Source organism: Artibeus jamaicensis, unplaced genomic scaffold (assembly GCF_021234435.1).
Source record: "Artibeus jamaicensis isolate MK-2021 breed Jamaican fruit bat unplaced genomic scaffold, CSHL_Jam_final scaffold_916, whole genome shotgun sequence".
Classification (NCBI taxonomy): Eukaryota; Metazoa; Chordata; class Mammalia; order Chiroptera; family Phyllostomidae; genus Artibeus; species Artibeus jamaicensis.
Genome location: NW_026522059.1, coordinates 29119499 through 29142594, shown reverse-complemented (window position 1 = coordinate 29142594; position 23096 = coordinate 29119499). Strand labels below are relative to the sequence as shown.

Sequence of the window (23096 nt, the reverse complement as noted above, 5' to 3'; positions counted from 1 at the left end):
CCTGGAGGTGAGCGACCCCGCCTGTATGCAGCTGTAAGAAGGGAAGTGTTTTGCATGCATAATATCTATGTCTTTCTCACCTAGAATATGGATGGAGCCTTCCTTTTCCCAGGATGTGATTTTCTATCCTGTGGGTTGGCTCTGTGGTGGGGAATTTAAGTGGCTTGGAGCTTTGCTTTGGGACGATGTCATTGTTCTAATTACATTAATTCCATGAAACATCACCAAACTCTCTTTTCCTAGCTGGTAACACAGCAAAACAACACTCAGTCATACTTTCCCACTTTAGGGGCTCTTACGTGAACCAACATAAGGAAAGCATTTTCATAATTGCTTTGTTGTATAAATGTTTTGTAACATGTCAAGAAAATTCTCTTCCAAGGTGCCATATCGCTAAACATGGAAATAGCTTCACAGAGAGAGCTCTTTGTGGCATTAGTGTTTGAGGTCGCAGGATTCTGTCCGTTTAGGAAAGGTTAAGATGAAAATCCCTTCGCTTCCCTGTGCTAGATTCATTGCTATGTTTGTTATTAATGTTTTTTTTCTCTTTGCAGAGATAGACTACTGTGCCTCCCGGAATCACGGATGTCAGCACAAGTGTGTTAACACAGATGGTTCCTATTCCTGCCGCTGCCTAAAAGGCTTTACCCTGAATCCAGATAAGAAAACCTGCAGAAGTAAGTGGCCCTGCATGTCGAGAAAGGGCTGCACTGCTAAATGCCCACTAATTCTCCTTTTCCTTGTGAATCTCTAATAAGGTATATTTGTGTGCAACTTTTTAAAAAAAGATTTTATTTGTTTATCTTTAGAAGAGAAGGGAAGGAGAGAGGGAGAAAAATATCAACGTAGGGTTGCCTCTCATGCATCCCCTGCTGGGAACTGGCCTGCAACCCAGGCATGTGCCCTGACTGGGAATAGAACTGGTTACCTTTTGGTTTGCAGGCCTGCGCTCAATCCACTGAGCTACACCAGCCAGGGCTGTGTGCAACTTTTATGTTTCCTCATATTATCCCGCCCTTCACTGTATCTCTATCTCATGTGATCCTGTGATGGGGATGGCTTCTAGAGATCGACTAACCTGGGCCTGCCCATTGGGTTCATATAGCAAGGCTGAGGCCCGAGCTGAAGCTCTATCTGAAATGGGGGTGCTCTCTCCCTCCTTCTTACCCCCACAACATGTATTTGGGACCTTGAGAAAGAAGACTCCAGAGACAGGAGGCAAAAGGAGTGGGTTTCTTCTAGTCCTACGAGATAAGACACTTGGTAGCTGCTGAGAGGGAAATTGCAGCTCTATCCTCTTTGATATGAAGGGAGGAAAAACAAGGCTCTGGGCAGCCCCGCACCATTCAAGGAGGACATGGTGTCAGGAGGATGATATGAAGGATGTGCAGAGTGACTCAAATGCCTCTCATCTGTCACTTTAAGGAACATGGGCCCCAAATGGGATCTCTACACTAGACCGTCCCTAAGAGACCCCTAGAATGAAAAGTCTACAAGGACAAAGATGCTTGTCTTTTTCTGACTCTTGTATCCTCAACAACTCAAAGTGTTGGTACATATAGGTGTGACAAGTATTTATTAAATGAATGAATGGATGGATCTCCCTGAGATTTGTCATCGTGGAGAAATTGCAATTATTATTTGAATTACTAAATCTTGTTGGAAAGATGGCCTTCTTAAGGCATGAAGGTTGTGAATTTTTTCAAAAAGTATTCTCATAGTCAGTCCACACTTAGACACCCTGGATTGTTCTCGTCTTCCTGACAGTGTGGCACACAGAATTCTCGGGAGCTGCCATTTAGGGGTGTGTACACTCATGGGCTCCTCCCCCCACTCCTTCCTAGTGATGGGTGCGGCAACTTTGCATCACAGGACTGAATTTTCAGAGGTTTGGCTGCATATCTCCTTTGAAAAGGACCGTAGGCTGTGTAACTGGAATCCAGAGAAGCCACATTCTGCTGCCAGCACCTACTGACTCACGCACTCACTCTAGGAAGCGTTGAGTCTCATAGATGGTTGCAGAGCCCATATTTTGAAACTGAGCCTCTTTTACAGAAGATAAGTGCGTTGGCTTGCCTGGATGCAAACCCTGGAAACATCCACACATGAAGTGGGAATTTTAACTGAGATTATTCGGAATGCAGAAACAATCAGATGGAGTATTTCCACTAGACCGCACATGCACAGAGTATGTTAGAGGGCCAGATTTCCTGGCCTGGTCTCTCCTCTCTGCTTTTCACATCTTTTTTTTTTTTTGGTGGAGAATGTGTCCATGGCTGACTACACCCAGGGAAAATCACTCCCAGGTGGACTCATACTCGTGGGCCAAAAGCTCTTATGTGGGGAATAATTAGATCTGCTTCAACTCAGACACCCGTGTTACTGCGAGCCGCACTGTGTGACTAACGGAGGGAAGAGGAAATGAGCTAGGCATGTGGCCATCGGTGGAGGGAATCTGCTTGAAACTCGGCGTCTCCTCCCGTTCATCTAAGACTCCCTCCACCTCTGCCGCTCCCTCCACACCCAGCCAGAGAGGCACTTGGAACCAGGGAAGGGTCCGAGGAGGCGGTGCACACATCAGTATGGAAGGAGGAGGGAGGCCGAGACCAGAGGGCAAGTGCAGGGGAAGAGGCCAATCAGAAGTGTTTGACCACAGGTCAGTCCGCAGATAGGCCATTCGCGGGCTTTGGCCCAGCCCAGAGTCCCTAATGCTCTTGAACATACAGAGTGGGACAAAAGTGGGTTTATAGTTGTGAGGACACGAAACCCAGATTTTTTTCTTGCATTACTACTTGTTAATTAATTAATTAATATTTTTCATACGAATAACTGCCAACTTGCTTTTGCCCCACCCTGTAATTCAGCTGTTAGAGCTCCATTTCCTCTTTAGCCAGGTGCCCTACTTTTTCATCCAAGGAAACGGAATTCGTTCCTGAAACCCGATGTCCTCATCAGCCCTTCTCCCAACATCCTGCCTTGTTGTTACATTTTCTAGTCTTTGCTGCTGACCCAGCCCCTGACTTAATGTTTGCCCTCAGTCCATTGTGGTGGACAGCTGTTCGTGAAAGCGAGCGTTCACTGTCTCTCTAAAGCATTATGTGCAAGAGGGAAGCAAAGAAATTGGGTTTCAGACATGAAGTTTGTTGTTAGGAGTCTGAGGATCTCAAGAGCATTATAGATCTCAAGATCAGAGTACAGCCATCTACATTTAATAGGCGGTTAATGGATGTGGGCTATTTTCAAATCTAATACAAAATCTATTTTTCAAAGGAATTTGATGTCATTCAATTAAATTGAGGAGGGAGGAGTTCAAGCAGAATCCTACTGAAGAAAAGACCCTTGGCAAGGATTCATTCTTCTTCCTCATCCGGGCACAATTTCTTTTCCTGGAAAGTGCTATCATCGATTTAAGGCATAAATTATTAAGGCGGCTGTGCAAAGCACAGACACCAGGACTGGCCTGGCTTTCCAGCTGGGACCCCGGGGCAGAATCAGATGTGAGTGGCTCCAGAGTGCTCACATGCTGGTGCTCCCTGAAGCCGGAGACCTCACACTCGAAAGACCCAGGGTGGGGTCCACCGATTGGACTGAGCCGGGGCATGTGAGGGCTGGTCTTGGCAGTGTCACCTACACTGGCTGCGTGACCTTGGACAGACTGCTTTTCTTACCAGTACCTGGATTTACTAAACCGAAGGAACACGACTTCCTGCCTTAACATTTAGTAGCTGGTCCCCTTTTTTTCGGAACTACCTGTGCCACTCAGCTGGCATTATAATTTGTTCCCCGGGATCACTGTTTTGTCTTACCTTCTCAGCATGGTCTCCATCTCATAAGCTCTGTTTAATTTGTGACCTGAAAGTTTGATCATCTGATGTCAGAGGGGCCTTACCAGAGAAAGCTGCACTGTAGCCTGGTCCATGTGTAGCACTTCATAGTTAGGGACCAGACTGAACAGATATGGGCTCCATAGTAGCTTCTCAATAAAAACTCTACACTCCACTCTACTCTCCCCGCCACCCCTGGCAACCACCATTCTGTTTTCTGCTCCATGAATTTGCCTATTCTAGGTATCTCAAATAATATTTGTCCTTTTGTGGCTGCCTTATTTCACTTGGCATACTGTCCTCAAGGGTCATCCAGGTTGTGGCATGTGTCTGAAGCCAATTAAGGACATTTACTTTCACCTGCCAGACCCAGAGGTCATCGATCCCAGGGTTGGCTCAGTGATGTTGTCAAAAACCCAGACTCTTTCTGTCCCTTTACTCTGCTGAAGTGTGTTGAGTGTCATCCTCACACTTGTCAGCCTGCGGTTATAAAACAGCCCCCGTAGCTCCAGGCATCATGACCTCACACCACTAGACCCAAAGACAGAAAAGAAAGAGGGTAGAACAGAATGTTGCTCTTTATACATCTTTGTCTTTTCAGGAAAGAAAATTTTTCCTAGGGGCCCCATAAACTTCTCCTTATGTCTCATTGGCTAGAACAAGGGCACATTCCCACCCTAGGCCGATCACTGACAAAGGAGAACATGGTTGCTGGGATGATTAGACCAGCCATGATTCATGAGGATCAGGGCTCTGGTCCCAAGACAACAGGGTAGTAATGGTTGTTGGCAAGGCAACCAACAGTGTCTGTCACACCCGCAGAAAAAAGAACAATGCAGTTCAACTGATCCAGCCCAGCCATTGAGGTTGGTGGCGACCTTTCCTCCCAACATCAGTCTCATAAAAGCCCCCCCAGCTCATTCTGTTCCCTCTTACTGTTCTCCATCTTTCCCATAACCGGCTCTATGTGAGGCCTTGGGGTGTTAGCACTTTCTACCAGGAAACGAAACTGCTCATTGGCTGCTAGGCAACTAGATGGCTAACTAGCTTGGATGGGGTATTACCATAGGACAAAACTACAACAGTCTGGGCAGCGTCTGGGGTGGGTCTGCTCCAGGTTCTTGATATGGATGCTGCCATGGTCTCACTCAGAGCAAGCCCAAGTGTTTGGACACTTCTTAATGTAACTGCCATTTCCCGCCTCTTCTAAGTAGCTGGTTGTCTTGCAAGATCAGCTTTTGTTCATTCTGCGTTGTGCCATTTGATGTCACTGTCAGATGCCACAGCAGATGGCAGCTCCCCACATGTTTTGGAACCCTAGTGATCAGATTAATTGGAAAAAGAGACTCCTGGATTTTCTCAGCTTTTCCATCTTTCTTGGAAGGGATGAGGCTGGGGACTGTGGCCCCCAGCTTTTTGGACATCAAAGGGGAAAAGACCCATGCCTCAGACACCAGGGATACATTTTGGGGACCAGGTTCTCCTCTAAACAAGCTCCGGAGAGCAGGAACTGTATTTTGTGTGTGTTTTTTTAGAACACCTTATTGACCGTTTCCTGTGAGGGGCTGACCTCACCGCCCTGGAGAAGCCCGGGGCCTGAAGCAGAATCTGCCCTTTCTCCCCTCAGGGATCAACTACTGTGCGCTGAAGAGGCCAGGCTGTGAGCACGAGTGTGTCAACACAGAGGACGGCTACTACTGCCGCTGCCACCGGGGCTATGCCCTGGACCCCAACGGCAAGACCTGCAGCCGTAAGTGTGAGGGGGGGGGGTGCTGACTAGAGGGAAGGGGCCCCACAGCGCCCCCAAGCTCACTAGCAGGCTGCTACTCCCGAAGTCCCCAGATTTCCTGTGGGCCTGAGGGTCTAAGAGTCTTAACCTTCCTTGCTTCAATTTCATCATCCATAAAATGGGACTATTAGTGCTTCCTACCTCATAGATTGCACTGTGAGGATTAAAATAATAGATATGTACAAAACACTCAGCAAAGTGCTATGAAACATGTAATCAGCACTCGATAAATATTAATCAGTGCTCCCAACAGCACTGATTAAATCAGACTGTCCCGAGGCCAAGTCCAAGCTCGACCGCGAACTAGATGCGTGACTGAGGGCACTTACTTCACCTCGTCAAGCGTTGATTTCTCCATCTGTTTAAGAAAGTGAAGATAATAATAGGACTGATCTCCCAGAGTTGTTAAGGGGAATGATTAGGAGCATTTCAATCTCTCAGCACTGCGGCCAGCACAGAGAAAACATACAGTTACGGATAATAGTTTGTTATTGTCACGGAGCCTGGGCGAGTGCTGGCCTCCGCTTAGGAGGAGAGGCGGGAAGGGGCTGAGCTTGGAAGGCACTTGGGCTACCACAGAGCTACTCCGAGGGCGGAGCTGAGACACACGGGACTTTTGGTGAAGCCTTTCCTTAATTTTCTTTTGTAGGAGGCACAACAAAGCTCCATGGGTGACGTAAACGCACGGAAACTAGCAGGCTTTGCCAGCTGGACGGTTCCGTCTTTTACGAGGCCCAGTCTGCACTGGCCCAGGCCAGCGGGGGTGGGGGCGCCTGGCCACCGCAGTGGGTGCCTGTGACCCTGGTGCCGGGAGAGGGGCTTGGTGACCCGCCAGCAGAGAAGGGGCCCTTTGTGTGGCTTTCCACCCAGCAAGCTGCACATCTGCTCCAGCTCGGGGGACAGAGATAGCCTGTGAACGAGAACAGTGCAGCTGTTCAGCATTTGGACCTTCAACTGCCAGGAGGGGAAATTTCCCAGATGAAGTATTAGGTGCAGAGCGGAGTCCTCAGGAAAACTTGTGCCCGTTTAGTCTTCAGAGGGAACAAAGTGCCTCCAGTTGGCTTTCTAAGGACTGATCTCAGAGGTCAGAGGACTGTTGAACCAGAGGGTCGGCCCCGCTGTGGCATTTGCCTCTGGATGTCTCTGAGTCAGTCCCCTCCTGAGACGTGAGTGGGGAGCAGGAGGTCTTCCACGAGACAAGGAGATGCCCTGGTGAAGGCGTATCTGAGCACGTTCTGCCTTCTTCCAGGAGTGTGGCTGGTACCCTGGGGCAGGCTGGGCACCGTCTGGCTGAGCCCACTTAAAGCCCCAGGGACCATGGCCTGCCTCTCTCTCCCAGCATGCCTTGGGGGACTTAGAAGGACTCAGAGGAGAGGACAGAGAGTTGGGCCATTTTTTTCTCTCTGGAATCTAATCAAAAGGACCACCTAGTCAGCTTTAAGAATGTATAAACCAAGCCATTTCTTCCTGGGAGTCCCCAGAGAAAGCCACTATGTCCTATTCCCCTTGAGGGTTCAGAGAGCCCCGGGCCACAAGACAGTGAGCCCCTCTGGCACGCTCTCTGGGCAGCACTGCTGTGAGCATTTTCTAGGCATTCATTCATTTTATCCTCACAACAGCCTTAGGAAGCATCCACATTCTCATCCCTGTTTAAAGATGGGGAAGCTCTAGCCAGTGTGGCTCAGTTGGTTGGGCGCCATCCTACAAACCAAAAGGTCACCAGTTCAATTCCTGGTCCGGGCACATGTCTGGGTCGCTGGTTGGGGTTAGACTTGTAAGGAAGGCAACCAATCAATGTTTCTCCTTCTCTCTCCCTTCCCCTGCCTCTACAATAAAAAATTTTAAAGCTTTTTTTTTTTTTTAAGTAAGATAGGGAAACTGGCACAAAAAGATTAAGTAGCTTTCTTGGCTTTCTTGGGGCCTCATGACTGGTAAGTGGTGGAAGCAGGGTGTAAATACAGGCCTCTGTCTCCTGAGATCCTGCAAATGTTTGCAGTAGGCGCATCCACCAGCAGAATGTTCCAGAAGGCATGAGAGCCAGGCCCTGTGGGAGTCAAGTTCACTTGCTGGCCTTGCACAGGGCCTCCAATGTCTGTCCAGTCTCTGAAAGACAGCCTGCAGGGCCGTCCATGGGAGCCGTTCACACAGCTGTGTGATCCCAGCCCTTCAGAGCCCACGGAACAGCGGGGCCAGCTGTGCAGTGCTGGGGTGCCAGGGGCAACCATCCATGCAGGCCAGGGCTTTGGCTTTCTGAATCTGGGTGTCCTGGTTATGGGGGAAAGAACCTTCTTTTTCATTCTCAGATGGAAATGAAACTATACAATTAATTCTTACTCACCACTACTTAATAATAATCATAAGCATTCATTAAGAGGTGACTGGGCGCCAGCGACGATTCTGAGCAGTACGCGTGGCAGCTCACTGACTTCCCACCACAGTCCTCTAAGAAAGCAGCCGTCATCATCCCGTTTCCCGTCAGGAAACAGTGGGGTGGGATTTGATCCCAAGTAGTCTGATGCCAGGAAGCTCATTCTTCGGCATGACTCTGTCGGCGGTGCGCCGTTGGGCAGGCAGCTGGGCCTTCCTGAGCCTCTCTGGCCTCCCGGTGAGATGGGGTTCGCATCTGTTCTCAACACCGCCTGGAGCACTTGAGTGCGTGCCCGGGCCCTCGGCAAAGAGGGCTGCAGTCAGGAACATGTGTGCTGACCATGTGTGCTCTGACCTGGGCTGTGCCGTGTGTGCTCTGCTCTTCAACGATGCGGGAAGAGAAGCAAATGAGCCTGATGTTCTAGAGAGGCCAGCCACACAGGGTAGAATAAAGTGAGATGGCTCTCAGGGGCTCCTTCCAAGGAGGTTTTGTATTGAATGCCCGTCGCTGGTGGGCAATGCCCCTCCTGTTATTGTTATTTTCTGTTTTTGTGTGACAACCGCAGGCGTGGATCACTGCGCGGAGCAGGACCATGGCTGCGAGCAGCTGTGTCTCAACACAGAGGAGTCCTTCGTCTGCCAGTGTTCGGAAGGCTTCCTCATCAACGAGGACCTCAGGACCTGCTCCCGTGAGTCTCCCTCCGCCCCTCTCTGATGCGGGAGGTTTGCAGCAGGAGGGAAAAGTGTGAGCACTGCAGAGGACAGCGCCTGGCCCCTCTTTCCTCTGCCCTTTGCTCCGGGGAGATCAGGGGGATGTCCCCGGGTGACGACAGGCCCCGGGGCAAGGTGGCGTGGAAAAGCCCACAGGCCCCACCGACCACCTCGCCTGGCTGTTGGGTTTTGCAGGGGCTGATTATTGCTTGTTGAGCGACCATGGTTGTGAATACGCCTGCGTCAACACGGACACATCCTTCGCCTGCCAGTGTCCCGAGGGCCACGTACTCCGCAGTGATGGGAAGACCTGTGCCAGTGAGTGTTCTCAGATCTGGGGACGAGTGGGCCTTGGCAGAGGCGGCCCCCGGGCGACGGGTAATTCCCGGGGAGGTGCAGAGACGGACAGGTAGTTCCGTGCTTCCCTCCCCTGGTGTCGCTGAGCAGAGTCAATGTGCAGAAAGGCCTCGCTCAGTGATGTGAGACCCGCGATGCTGCCCCCTCTACCCGCGCCCCGCCCCCAGCCCCCAGCTTCCTTTTCCAGCACCAGAGATGGCTTTCTCTGTTCCCACAGACTGCCTCATGGTTGCTTTGGGGCTGGACAGAGAGCCCCATTTCTTAGCTCTCACTTCTTTAACCCTTCAATCTGGGTGGAAGTGGAAGCCAGCCAGGGTTGCACAAGAATGGCACAGTGAACCCCTTACTGACTGCTGCCTTCATGCTGATACAGGCCTCCTGTTCCTGCAGCCCCGTGGAATCCCCATCCTGCGGTGAGGAGACTGCAGCTCAGATCAGTAAAGAGGCTGTGGTTGCCAGCTGTTAGAAGCGGGTCCAGTCTCTGGTCCCTGTGACTCCAAAGGCAGTTCTGGGATGAGGGGGGCTCCTGAGAAACCTCCCCTCCCCCCATCTAGGTCATCTGGCTTCAGGTGGTGAGGTTGGCGTGATGTTTCCTGGGTACATACTTCCTTGCAGCTGGTCCCATTTTCAGTCTCTGTTAATTTAAACCAAAATCAAACAAAATACCCGCTAGATCTTTCTCTCTCTTTCACTGAAAAATATGCTATTTTCTGCCCTGCAATTCCATTTCCAAGATAAAGGCTTTAAAAAAAGTCATTTTGAGAGGAGGGATCAGAAGTGGAGAAAAAAGACTGTAATTTCCCCTCCCCATCCTGCTGGTTATAGGGTTGGGTTTCCCGACCACTGATACAATTGTGCCACAAACTAATTTATCCACCTTTTTATTTGGTCCACTCACGTGGCCAGGTGAGCCGACTGCCCAGCGGGGTGTGCCTCCCTAATTGTGCAGCCTGTGAGGAACGTTTCCGTACTTTGAGACAGATTCTTGAATCTTGGCAAACGGATTATCCATTTTAATGCCTGTGGCCGCCTGCCCAGCCGCCTCCTGGACTGCTGCTCCAGCCAGCACAGGAGGGTGTGGGCGGGCGGGTGCAGTGAGAGGACGGGTGTGTCGAATTGTAGCGACGTCTGACCGCCTGCCAAAGCCAGATGCATGGTTTTTCACTGGTTCGTTTAAATTCCCCACCATCTTAGATTATTCACGCCCTTCCTTCTCTCTTACTGTGATCACCAAGAGCTGACTCGAAGACGGTTGCAGGCCTTCTAAAGAAATTCTCACAGCCCTTCCAAACAAATGCTGCCGCTTTTCCATAGAACCTCGTGCTCCCACTCCCTCCCTACCCAGGTCCACGTCTGGGTTATGCCACTGACACTTTTAAATGTTGCCCATTTTTAAATTTAAAGTGTGTTTGCAGCTACTGGTACAGTTACATCATCCATAAGAGTAAATGGTGAACAGTGCAATTAGAAGTGAATTTTGATGTGTGTCTTGTATGTGGTTGTGACTATACGAAAACCTGTGAGATGATCAGACAGACTAGAATTATCCTCAGGGAATGGGGGTACCTAGGAGACACCAGCTGCTACCTATGCACTGAGCTATTCCCCTAACTGAAGGCTTCTTGTCTGCCCCAGGATGATTCAGCCTGGCTGCCCCTCTTGTAATAATGGGCTGTGTTTCCAGTATGGTATAGGTAACTGGGGAGGGGGGAGTGTGTTTGCCAGCTCTAGGCCAGATGACAAAGATCCTGATGATGTGACTGCACCTTTTTTTTTTTTTTTTGAAAAACCTGCTGGACTGTGGATGGGCCCACTGGGGGTCGCCCCGGTCTGGCTCAGCTGATAAAGGTGTCCTTGTCCTTTGTCAAGGCAGCCTCTCCCTAGAGCTTTTATAGCAGGTGACCTGAAGAACCCTTCACCCACTTTCCAGAAGGTTCTCTGAAGCATAGACTAATTGGCACTGTTACCCCCATAGCCCTGCAGGCCCCTTGGGCTCTACAGAACCTGCAGTGAGGCCTACTCTCCCTCCCTCCTGCCCCTGGCCCCCAAGATGTCATTGCCTAGGTTCTGCCCAGGAGCCCGCCTTGCTTTGGGGGAGTTGGTGCATATGTTGGTGGGAGGGGGTGCTGCAGCTGGGAGGCCTTCTCCCCACTCTGGCCCCTGGAAATGTCCTTGAGATAGACCTTTCACAAGGGTACCAGCATCAAGAAAGACTCCACGGGCTAGATTCTGTGTCCACAGAACACAGCCCACTGGCCTGCCGGCTCCTGGAGGTTGAGACCAGGTCCTATTTGGCCCATGGGAGATGCTCAGTAAAGTGCAGTGAGTGAATGTCAGAGTGAATGTCTTTCTGTCATATAGTAACTGGCACAGGGTCCACTCCCTGCTCAGTATCCATCAATGACTCTCCGTTGTCTCTCAAAATCAATTTCCAGTCATGTTCCTTGATTTGGCAGTGTTGGAGAACCCTTTCCTCCACCCCCGGAGCCCCATCCTAAGTCTTCCTTAATCCTGTAGTTCCTCAGGAGAGTGAGTCCCCAGATTCTCCGAGCAGATATTAGTCCATCTTGTGCTCACTTAGGAAACCACTCTCTTCCCCCTCTGCTGGTGGGAACCCAGCCTGTGGCTGATATCCCACCCCCCACACACCTATGGGGAACTTCCTGCCTGCCCCCTCAGGAAGCTTCTCTCCTACACCCCTTGCAGGTGGGGTCTGGACCTTACCACAGCATTCTGCTGCCCCAGCCTCACCTCAAGGCTCTCTGTCCACAGATCTAAGAAACACTTGGCAGAGTAGAAAGAACACTGAACAAGTAGTCCCAAAACTAGGTTCAAATCTTGTGGCTTCCACCCTGGGCAAGGGAATTGACCATCTCTGGATCTGATCACTGAGCTGTAAGCTGAGAGTGATCGTTACTGCCTTTCTGCCAAGGTTACCATGTGGCACAGGGAGAGACTTTCATTGAAGAGCTTTGGGAACGTGCCATAAACCCCAAAGATACTGTGATGTGGTCTTATCTCCCACCTTTAGGCTGCACCCTCCCGGCCAAGGAGGCTGAAGTAGCCCCCACTATCCTGGGGCCTGGCCTGCTCCTGTTGGAGGGGCCCCTAGGAGAGGTTACCCAGGAGAGGTCAGACTCAGGAGCCTGAGGAGGCCCTAGGAAGACCACCTTCCTCTGACAGGTGAAGAGCTTTGGTGGGGGTCTGAGTCACAAAGATAGAGCGCTGGGAATAGATAGACCCAGTCAGGGTCCCCTAGTCTAGCCACCTTAGGCGGGTCTGTGAAGGCCTGTCAGGGCCTGATCCCTGAGCTTGACTTGGAAGGGCAGAAGCAGCCCCGAGCAAGGTGAGGGGAGTGCAGCGGTCTCCTAGGGCTGCTGTAGCAAGATACTGGGGGCTTCAACAACAGAAATTGTCTTTCTCACTGTCCTGGAGGCTGCAAGTCTGAGATCAAGGTGCCTGCCTGGTCGGGGTCAGTGAGAAGCTTTCTCTCCGCTGTGTCCTCCGTGGCAGAGAGAGAGGAGAGAACAAGCTCGCTGGTAGCTCTTCGCATAAGGCCACCAATCCTGTCATGGGCTCTCTACCCTCACGACCTCATCTAAACCTAATAATGCCCAAAGTCTCTACCTCCAAATTACCATCACACTGGGGGGTAGGACCGCAACAGACCGATTTGGAGGGGACACAGTTCAGTCCACATTATAGGTCTGATGGAACAGCAGGAAGCTTAGAGACCTTTCCTTGCTTTTGTGGGAAACAGGCCCAGGTAGGACACTGGCACCCAGGATGGCCCGGGGGTTGGTGGCAGAGTCAGGACCAGAACCCAGGTTGCCTAATGTTGGATCCCTTGCCTTGAGTGAGTAAGATGCTCTTTAAAATTACAGCTCAGTTCAGCTGCTTCTTGGTTTGTCTGAGCGAAAGCCTTTACAGAGTTAGCAAACGATTGGCTGCTCCTAGTTGGATTCCAAGAAGAGCCAGAAAACTGTCATTCCGCCGGCGGCCACTGTGGCTTTCTCCCTCTGGAGCTGGGGTGGGTTTTAATAACCTCCTGCGTGGAGCCCCAGGCACAGGATTGCTGCCTGTCATCGCCACCGAAGTGCAAGCCCACAGAACGCATTACCCCACAATTACCGTACCCCAGACGTACGTGACTCGCTAGGTGTGGAATCCAGATGTGGAGAGCACAGTCTGTGTCAACACACGGGGCTGCCAGAGGGGACCCTGAAAACCTGCTTTGTGCCCTGACACTTCTGGTCATCCTGATCCCAGATGGCAGACCCTCGGTCGGCGGGTGCCATCTGGCAGAAAGCGTGACGAAGCGTGTGGGCCTGCCCCCTCGGTGTGAAAGCAGGAAGACCCTTCTTTTAGAGGGACGTGTTTTCTTCCTGTGTCCCTCGATTTCTCCTGAGTCCTCTCGTCCATTTCATTTCGGTGGTGGCTCCCGGTTGGGTCTGTGCTCACTCTCGTCTCCGGATTTGGGTCCAGCTGCTTCTTTAAGCAGGTTGCGTTTGTTCTCATCCCCACACGTATCGACCCCGTACCTGCACTGAGTCCCAGGTGTTGGGAGAGAGTGCGCTGGGCATGTCGTGCTGAGTGTGGGCATCCCTGGGGTGGAAGCTGGCTCAGGCTCCATCCTGGCACAGTTTAAAATGTCTCAGGGAAGAGATATATTAAAGACATAATCTCATCCGTCCCGGGTGAAGAGAGTTGCGATGCGGGGAGAAGAGGTGCCACAAGAGCACGTGGCAGGGGGGCCGTCACCTGGTCTAGAGAAAGCCTCCCGAGGGAGAGACGTTTGGTCCGACACCTAGAGGCTGGCGGAGCGGGCAAGCCGGAGATGGCGGGCGTTCGTGCCCGGATGTCTGCGTCCTCCCTAAAGTTTTATGTTGGAATCTGAGCCCCTCAAAGTTATAGTGTTAGGAGGCAGTGCCCTTGGGAGGTGATTACCTCCTTGGGAGGTCATGAACGTGGAGCCTCTGTGAATGGGATTTGTGCTGTTATGAATGAGACCCCACAATGCTCCTTAGTCCTTTCTGTCCTGTGAGGACACAACCAAAAGTCAGAGATGTGTGTGTGTGGGGGGCCCACCCAGCCGTATGGGCACCCTGATCCCAGAATTCCAGCCTCCAGAACTGCGATCAGTACATTTTTGCTGTTAAGAGCCACCCAGTGTGTGGTGTTTTGTTCCGGCACCCACGGACCGAGATGGAGTGGGGAGCCCTTCCGAGGCCCAGGAATCAGCACGTGTCTGCGCCAGGTCCAGGGAGTACTGACTTTTGAGTGCCTGAGGGGAACCGGTGACGGATGGGCTTGGAGAAGCAGGAGCGACAGATCACCTACGGCACTTAGGGTTACTTTAAACCACTTGGAGGCCTCGCCTCCCTGAGAAAACCATTTTAATTTGTCTTCTGAGAGTCTCCCAGCCGGTCTGAGCAGACTCTGCTGACCTGCGATGACCACTGGAGGCAGTGGACCAGGGAGCACGGAGGTGATCGATTTGTGAGCTAATCACTCCTCTGCCCAGCACAGCTGAACCAGTTTACCTCTGCAGGTTAAGGGACCTTGGGAAGGTCACTCTCTGGCCATCAGTTTTCTCAACTCTGAAACAAAAGGATTGAGCAGTCCATCTTCAAGATCCCTTTCAGCCCGAAAATGTAGTGTCTGGCACAGAGTGAGTGCTCCATAAACACTTGCTGAATGAATGAACCTCTCTCACTGAGGTGCCCACAGTTCTCCCAAGGCTGAGGTATCCCACAATAATGAGTCAGGGATTATGGCTCTTTGCCTGTTAGGGACCCACTGAAGTACTTTCCTTAAGGGGAGTACCTTTGGCTCCCAGGAGAAGCTGGCTCCAGGTTGGTTTCCAGACTTGGTGAGTAGAAAGCCGCGAGATCCTGTGGTCAGGAAGTAAACTACAGTACAGCTTTGGCATTCTCTAGTTTCCCATGTGTAGTTCTTTAATTTATGGGTGATCCAGAGCATCCCCGACATGCCGAAGCTGGACATTTTGCTGAACAGATAGGAATTGTGCGCTCTGCCAGGCGGGTGTTGGGAGAGAGTGGGGAGCCCAGCTGACCCCAGCACCCTCGCCCTACTGGTTCTTAGTTAAAACGTCTGCACAAAAGCCCCAGGAGGCGGGTCTGGTCACCCTCACTTTTCAGAGTGGAAAATTGAGTAAATGTTTCCTTTTGCTCCATGGGTACTCACCAGGGGACCTGCCGTGTGCAGGTACTAAATCGGTGCTGAGGTTGAGAACTCATCACTGCACTACTGCCTCTAGATCAGACACTCTGAGGGGGTGAGCAGGGGAGAGGTTAAAAACCCAAACTCTCCACGGACTTTTAAAGAATGCACGCAATAAAATTTCAAAACAGCCACTACTATGAAAGTGCAAGAGCACTCAGAAAGTGTGCCGGGTGATGCATGAAGGCATAGCTAAGTAGACATGTAGATAAGTTTATCCACATTATGTGATAGCCAATGAAGTTGATCTTATTCTCTAATAGTTATAGGCCGCTTGTATCTCTCCTTTTGTAAAACTGTCTTTTCAGGTCTTTTGTTCATTTTTCCTATGAAGATGATGATACTGTTTAATTTTTTTGCTCTTTATATGTTAGGGAGTTCTGCTTACAGATGTGCTTTCTATTTTGAAATGCGCACTGTGGAAGTAGATACTGTTTTAATTTAGGGTGTCTGAAATGTCGTTTGAGATTGAATAAGTCACGGACGTCTGAGTCAGTCCCTTCTTCTGTTTCTCCGATTCCACTGGGGTTCTCAGGATTGGATGCATGTGCCTCGGGGGACCACGGCTGTGAACACTCGTGTGTAAGCGGTGAAGACACCTTTGTGTGCCAGTGCTTTGAAGGGTATATACTCCGTGAAGATGGGAAAACCTGCAGAAGTAAGTTTTCCTTGGCGCTGGCTCCCGTCTGTGTGCCTGTCCTCACGTGAATTCCACCGTCCCCATCTCTGTGTAAGTCGGCTACTCCCGAATTCAGTGCCACGTGACCACCACACACAATGTGGAATTCTGGATGGAATCTTGGGTCAGAAAAATGCCAGTAGGTAAAAATTAGGGAAATGCAAACAAACCGTGGGCTTTGGTTGATATTGGCTGATGTATCAGCACTGCCCCATTAATTATAACATGTATTACACTAATGGAAGATGTTATAGGGGAAACTGGGTGTGGGGTTTATGGGAACTCTCTGTGCAATCTTTTCAATTTTTCTGTGAATCCAATACTGTCCTAAATAATAAAGTCTATTAGAAATAGAGCAAATGAATGCACAAATGCAAGAAGTCACTGCCAGAGCTACAGCTGAAGTTGCTCGTTTATGCCCTGTGGCAAGAAGCAGTGGTTCAGTTGCATGGGTTAGTGGAAATGAAGATTCGGTCAACTTCCATTTCTGCCATTTATTAGCTGAGAAAGTTGCTTAACTTCTCTGAGCCTTTGTTTCTTTATTTCTAATAATATTGTTGTTCCTGGGACCCTCCTAGAGACCATCGTATGATGAGGCCATTCTTATATCTCAGAAAGCAAAGCCTCTTAGATGAGGCCAGACATGTCTCCATATAATCAAAGGAAAGTGCGTGACCCCGAGCAAGTGATTTCCATCCCTATCGGTCACTTTTTTGAATGCTTCTTAAAGCACTTTCCAAAGAACAACTCATGTTTACAGAGATGGGTAACTGGGATTATTACTCTCATTCAGATGGGCAAAATAAGGTTTCAAAGGGTTAGGTAATTCTCCCAAGTCAGGTCATGTGTCAGGGACAGAGCCAAAATCAGTTTTCAGTGCTGCTAATCCAAATTGAGGTTTAATTTTCTAAGCAATCATACCAAAAATGTTTCCCTTCTGATATCAGAAAGTACATCTGCAGAAAGCTGGTGATGGATGGCACTTTTATGAGACCCCGAATTAGATGCTAGGGAAGGAGGATGGGGATGGCGGTGAGGAGGTTCTGGAGAGTTTGCCCAAATTGGAGCCACTGACCTGCAGCCTCAATTTCACCCTCTTTCCCAAGGGTCACTGGGCTCAAAGGGCTCTGGATTCCGGGGCCAACACGAATGGACCCCGGGAGGTTGATGAACCCTGGGGAAAACTTTATGTTAATGAAATGCTTTAACTTGCTCTGCTGCCCCCAGGGAAAGACGTCTGCCAAGCAGTGGACCATGGCTGTGAGCACATCTGTGTGAACAGTGGCGAGTCATATGTCTGCAAGTGCTTGGAGGGCTTCCGGCTCGCTGGGGATGGGAAACACTGCAGAAGTAAGTGACGGCCAGCTAGAGACACACTTGTCCATCTGCGGGCCTTGGTTATAGAACTTTGTTTAATCTTTAAAATCTTCCTTTGTGATCAATGTCACAATGACAATGTCACACTTGCCTTGGGTGTTCTAAAGTGTCTTGCTGGTGATCAATACAGTAGACTCTTAGTTGTTAGGAATCTCTAGGTCAAGGTCCTGAGTTGTCAGGCTCTTTACTTCTTTTCATGTTCCCCCAGCTGCTGGCCCTCTCCATAAGGGCTGTGTGGACAGTGCCCGGCTGGTCATGGGACTGACTCAGAATCTCTGTGAGCAATCGCTGTGGGCATCAGAGGATAATTACAGGGCTTTTGCTTCTCGGAAGCTCTTATAAGTAAGCATAGAAGATGTGAGAGGTGCTGAAGGGATCTTCTCTGGGTTTTATTTAACCTACCATCATTCACTTCTATATATCACACAGATCAGACTCTGACAGTGTATTTAGAAGGCATATTAGTCAAGGTTCTCCAGAAAAACAGCACCAGTAAGATGTATGGGTGTGTGTATACGTACACACACACACACACACATAGATAGATAGGTAGATAGATAGATAGATAGATAGATAGATAGATAGATAGATAGATAGATGTATATGTGTGATGGATGGATGGACAGATATAGAACATGATTAGGGGGGTTCGGCCAGTATGGTATCTGCAGGTAGGCCAGCAGCCTTGAGATGCATGGAAGAGCTGATGTTGCAGCTCCAATCCAAAGGCAGCTGCTGGCAGAATTCTGTCCTCTGGAGGAATCTCAGTCTGTTTTACATAAAGCCTTCTACTGATTAGGTGAGGTCTACCCACATTATGGAAGGTACTCAGCTTTACTCAGAATATACTGATTCCAGTGTTAATCTCGCCTGAAAAATACCCTCATGGCAACATCTAGACTGCTGTTTGATCCAACAACTGGGCACCATAGCACATAAACTTACCCATCACAGTACCCAAAGTTAGAGACAGAGACACGCTAGCTCAGAGAGGTAGGCATCAGAAGAGCACGGGGCAAGCATTCTTCTCCACTGAGAGATTCTGAGCTGTGAATCCCTGTTTTGGGGGGTTCAGCACTATCGACCTGTTCTTATGATTGATACTGTAGTCCCATGAGCAGAATGGCCCTGTTTTAGTTAAGGCAAAGTAAACTCATTGGCCTTGAGGTTGACTCAGGGGAATTTCCTCCCAGACTCCTTTGAGATAACTGGGGCCATTCCATGTGTCAGCAAAGCTGTGTTAGAGTGAACTCACTGCTCTTGTCGTCCACTGGGAAGAAGGGCTCCTACCTTTAGCAGGAACAGCTGTCTCCTGGAGGCCTGTGGGACCCTGGCTCCAACCTGCAGGCCTCCCTGCATGATCCTGTGTTTTGCCTTCACACAGCAATGCCCCTTCTGCGGAGACTCTGTCCACCGTGCTGCCATTACATCTGCCCGAGCCACCAGTCCGTGCTTTCTTCTTTGTTTCTATACATGCAGGCGTACACACATGCACCCTTTATCCATTCAACGTGTTTGTTGCTTAATAGGTACCACTTCTACCCCTGGGATTTAATTGCTAAATCAAATCCCTCCACTTTCAAATTCCCACTTTCTAGAAGGATCTGTAGCACACCTATTGCAATGTTGTAGGAAGCTCCCCCTTTTGGAAAGGGAATGAGAGAAAAGAACCGCAGGCTTTCATGCTGCGGAGGGGAGTGCTCAGGAGAGAGGACATGCCTCGTGCTAGCAGCTCGCTGCAGCTCACTTCAACTCCGGGCAACTCCGCGAAACTTTCTGAATTGTTTCACTTGTAGGTTCAGTATAATTAGTCCTGCCTTCCTCTTACCACAGGATGCTGTAAAGATTAAAGGGCTGTTACTACATGTGCTTCACACATGAGACATGTTCATTAAAACAGGAGCGTTGGGGATGTTTCTGGAAAAAAATCAGTAGTTTGGGAAAATCAAAAGCCATTGCAGGTCGAACAATTTGAAAAATTGGTGATAAATTTAGGACACCGGTCACCCACCTTACTATTCAGGCTTGAGGGGGTGAAAGCCCTTTGGGCCCTTCCCTCAGCCCATCCTAAGGATTAGATTGAAAGGGGTCTGTGTTAGAGGAGGTTGGAACGCAGATGGATTTCTACAAAATGGGTTACTTCCGCGATCTCTCCCGACGTGACTGCTCAGTCCAGCTGGTTTCTGCACTGACGGGATCGCTCACTGCACATTTTCCTCAGGGAAGGATGTCTGCAAATCGGCCCACCATGGCTGCGAACACATCTGCATTAATCGTGGCGATTCCTACATCTGCAAGTGCTCGGAGGGATTTGTTCTAGCGGAGGATGGAAGACGGTGCAAGAGTAAGTGATCTGAACTTGGCTTCCTGCTTTCATTTGGTTTGGGAGTAACTGCTTTTTGGACTCTTTTCAGGGAACAAATTCCCCATCCCTGCTTCCCTAATGAATATAAATGTGTGTGCATGAACAGAGCGTGGGGAAGGGAGCAGAACTCAGTGCTTGTGGGAAATCTTTTGAGACTTGTGCTGCACCCTGTGCTGGAGAGTTATGTTCAGCTCTGAGCCCTGCACTTCAGGGAGAGGGGGATGGAGCAAAGCTTTAATCCTGCAAAAATAAAACTGCTAAAGCAGCAGGGGAAAATTGAGAGAACTAATCTATAATCTGAGATTAGAGAAGGCCTTTCTAAACATGACATGAAACATAAAAGCCATAGAAGCAAAAAATGGAAAATGTATAGGAAGAGATTAAAGCTATGATACCTTTTTTGAAACCTATCAGTTACAGAGATCAAAAAGTTGATGATCCTTTATGTTGGCGAAGGTGTATTGTAATAGGTACTTACAAGTGTATCACCAAGTATCTGAATCAGTACATTTAGAAGGGCAATCTGGCAATATTTTAAAGGCAATTCAGCGTGTAAGAGTTTATGCTACCAATGTGTGCATGTATTCCCAAAACTATACATATATATATATATATATATATATATACACACATACATGCATATATGAACATTTTGTGCAGTATTATTTGTATCAACAAAATACTGGGAACAAGGTAAATCTCTATCCATAAGAGACTGATTAGGTAAATTACGGTGTAGCTATACAGTAGAATACTATACAGCTGTTTAAAAGAATGAAGCAGCTGTACATATCCTCAAGATATATTTTTCACCTAAAATATCCTCAAGATGTTTTAGAGAAAAAAATGGCACTGAATGGTTTTTATAGTATATTACTATTGATATATTTTGGAAGAGGCTCCCTCTAATATATATATTATATCATGTATAATATAAATATTATATGTATATATTATATACATTATATGTATATAATGTATGTATTATATACACATATGTATATATTAGATATATTACATGTATATATATATACACACATATACATGGAGCAACAGACACAGCACACACACACATACTCTTTTATAATGTTTTAATTTTGTTCGATATGCATGTATTATTTTAAAGAAAAAAATTAAGGAAAGGTATAGAGATGAAATTTAGAAAGCACCACGGTGAGGAAATTTAGCATGATGTCAAGTGAAAAATAAAGAAAGAAACTGGGGTCTTTCTAGAAAAAAAGACTTGAGATACCATTCAATTACCAAAGTGACTGTCACCTTGTGACCTGCCCCACCCCCACGCCCACCCCAGGGAAGGAAAGGAGACTGGCGAGAGGCTGCAGCACAGCTCAGGCGGAGGACAGAGAAATTCTCTCTCAGGGAAGCCGTGTGATGGACCTGCTAAGATCATGAGCTTTGAGTCAGACAGATCTGGATTCAATCCCCCATTTGTACACTTCTGTGAACTTGGGCAGATTCTGTATTTAAATTCTTAGAGTCTCAGTTTTTCATCTATACGATGAGAAGTAAATAAGATGACATATTTAAAGGTGCTCAGCCCAGTGCTGGCACATTCTAAGTGCTTGACGAATGACAGCCATTGTCATCAGCAACGGCAGAGCTGTCCCAAGATGGGGCTTCAGGGGCGAGGAGATGCATTCATTCCTCATCAGGAGAAGTGTTTAGGCTGCTGGGTAGGGATGTTGTAAAGATGTAAGCAACAGAGGGCGCTGCACTAGATGACCTTTAAAGGTCTTATTCAACCCTGAAATTCTGGAATTCAGTGAAGATTAAGTCCTGAAAGTCAATCAGTTGACCTGACTGCCAAAAATAAAATACCCAAGGAAAGTTGGGGTGACCCTCCTGCAAAGAAGTAGCCAGCAGGTGGGGCTGCGTTGCTCCTGGGTGGGAAAGCCGAAGTCTGGACCTACCATCCTTGTTTCCTGAGAAGCCTGCGTGCCCCTCTGTGGGTGGAGCCTGCGTGGGCTGGTTTTTTTCTGTACAAAAAGAGTGTATGAAGAAGAGGAAAAAACAGACCCACAGATATAGTCATTCCAGTATTTCTGAAATCCGCTAGAGATCCACATGCACTTTGCCCAGCTGTTGTTTTTGGTTAATTCAGGAACAGACTATGAATGTAAATGGAACTCTGAATTGGCCTTTTCTTCTTTCACTCGTAAAGAATCAGTAAGTTGAGTAATGAGGATAAGCACTTAATGGAGAAAGAGTGGAACCCAGCCCCCAACACACACATGCACACACATATACCTATTAGCATGTTATTTAGGCCAGGCAAATATTTATTTAGAAATATTCTTGAATGTGTGTGCCTTTACTTGCTTATATTGTTGTGCTTCACTTTCAAAGATTAGACAGCTGCTTGACATATAACAGAGAATGTTATGAGGTCATCCATTTGGGATGTGTAAATGTCCTACATAGCCCTGACAAAAAAATCTCTCCACACCCAGATTGCTTAAGTATTTGCATAAAGCTCTTCCTGTCAACCTTCTGAGCTGCCTGGAAAGCTTTTATGTAGAGAAAGAATTCCCAGTGATAATTCATGTTTACATTGTAATAGGTCAGTAGGGTACTTACAGGTAGGTGTGCTACCCAATGGGCACCATTTCCTTTATTCTGTCAATAAGCATTTATTGAACACCTATTGTGTGCGAGGTTTGGGGTGGGGTATGGAAGTGAATGAGACATGGCCCCTGTTGTGGAGGAACCGGCAGACTAGAGGAGGAGACCCACACTTAATCAGCTATTGCACGGTGTGTAGAGTACACTGGATGATAAGCAACTTGGTGTTGGAATTTTGTCTGGTTCACTATTGCATCCTGCTGCGCCTGCTGCCCTGCACGAAGCAGGTACTCAATAAGCAAAGTTTTGTTGGATAAGTTTATAGCATGAGGAGTACACAGAGGATACCTAATGCAAGCCGGGTTTCTAGGAAAGCTCTCTGCAAAAGGTGATAGCTAGGCTGAATTTTAAGAACTGCCTTCTCCAACCTGAAATGCTAATTCAAAAAAATATAAGCACCTCTGTGTTCATAGCAGTATTATTTACAATAGCTGAGATCTGGAAACAGCCCACATGCCCATCAATAGATAAGTAGATAAAAAAGTTGTGGTATATTTATACGATGGAATATTACTTGGTCGTGAAAAGGAAAGAAATCTTACTTGGTCCTGAAAAAGAAGATCTATCCATTCTCCATGGATAGACCTGGAGAATATTATGCTAAGTGAAAATAAGCCAGTCAGAAAAAGACAAATACCATATGATCTCACTTATATGTGGACTCTAGTGAACAAAATGAACTAACAAAACAGAAACACAATCTTATCAACAGAGAACAGACTGACAGCTGTCAGAGGGGAG

General features: G+C 48.4%; 1 protein-coding gene across 3 annotated transcripts in view; it reads left to right on the top strand.

Annotated features, from left to right (window-relative positions):
- The window catches only part of MATN2 (matrilin 2), a 129427-nt gene that overhangs the window by 95163 nt on the left and 11168 nt on the right, over window positions 1-23096 (top strand). For all 3 annotated transcript variants that reach the window (XM_037131124.2, XM_037131125.2, XM_037131123.2), the window contains exons 7-13: window positions 555-677; window positions 5452-5574; window positions 8547-8669; window positions 8887-9009; window positions 15827-15949; window positions 17198-17320; window positions 19569-19691. In XM_037131124.2, coding sequence (XP_036987019.2) covers window positions 555-677; window positions 5452-5574; window positions 8547-8669; window positions 8887-9009; window positions 15827-15949; window positions 17198-17320; window positions 19569-19691 — 861 coding nt within the window. The remainder of the gene's footprint in view (window positions 1-554; window positions 678-5451; window positions 5575-8546; window positions 8670-8886; window positions 9010-15826; window positions 15950-17197; window positions 17321-19568; window positions 19692-23096) is intronic.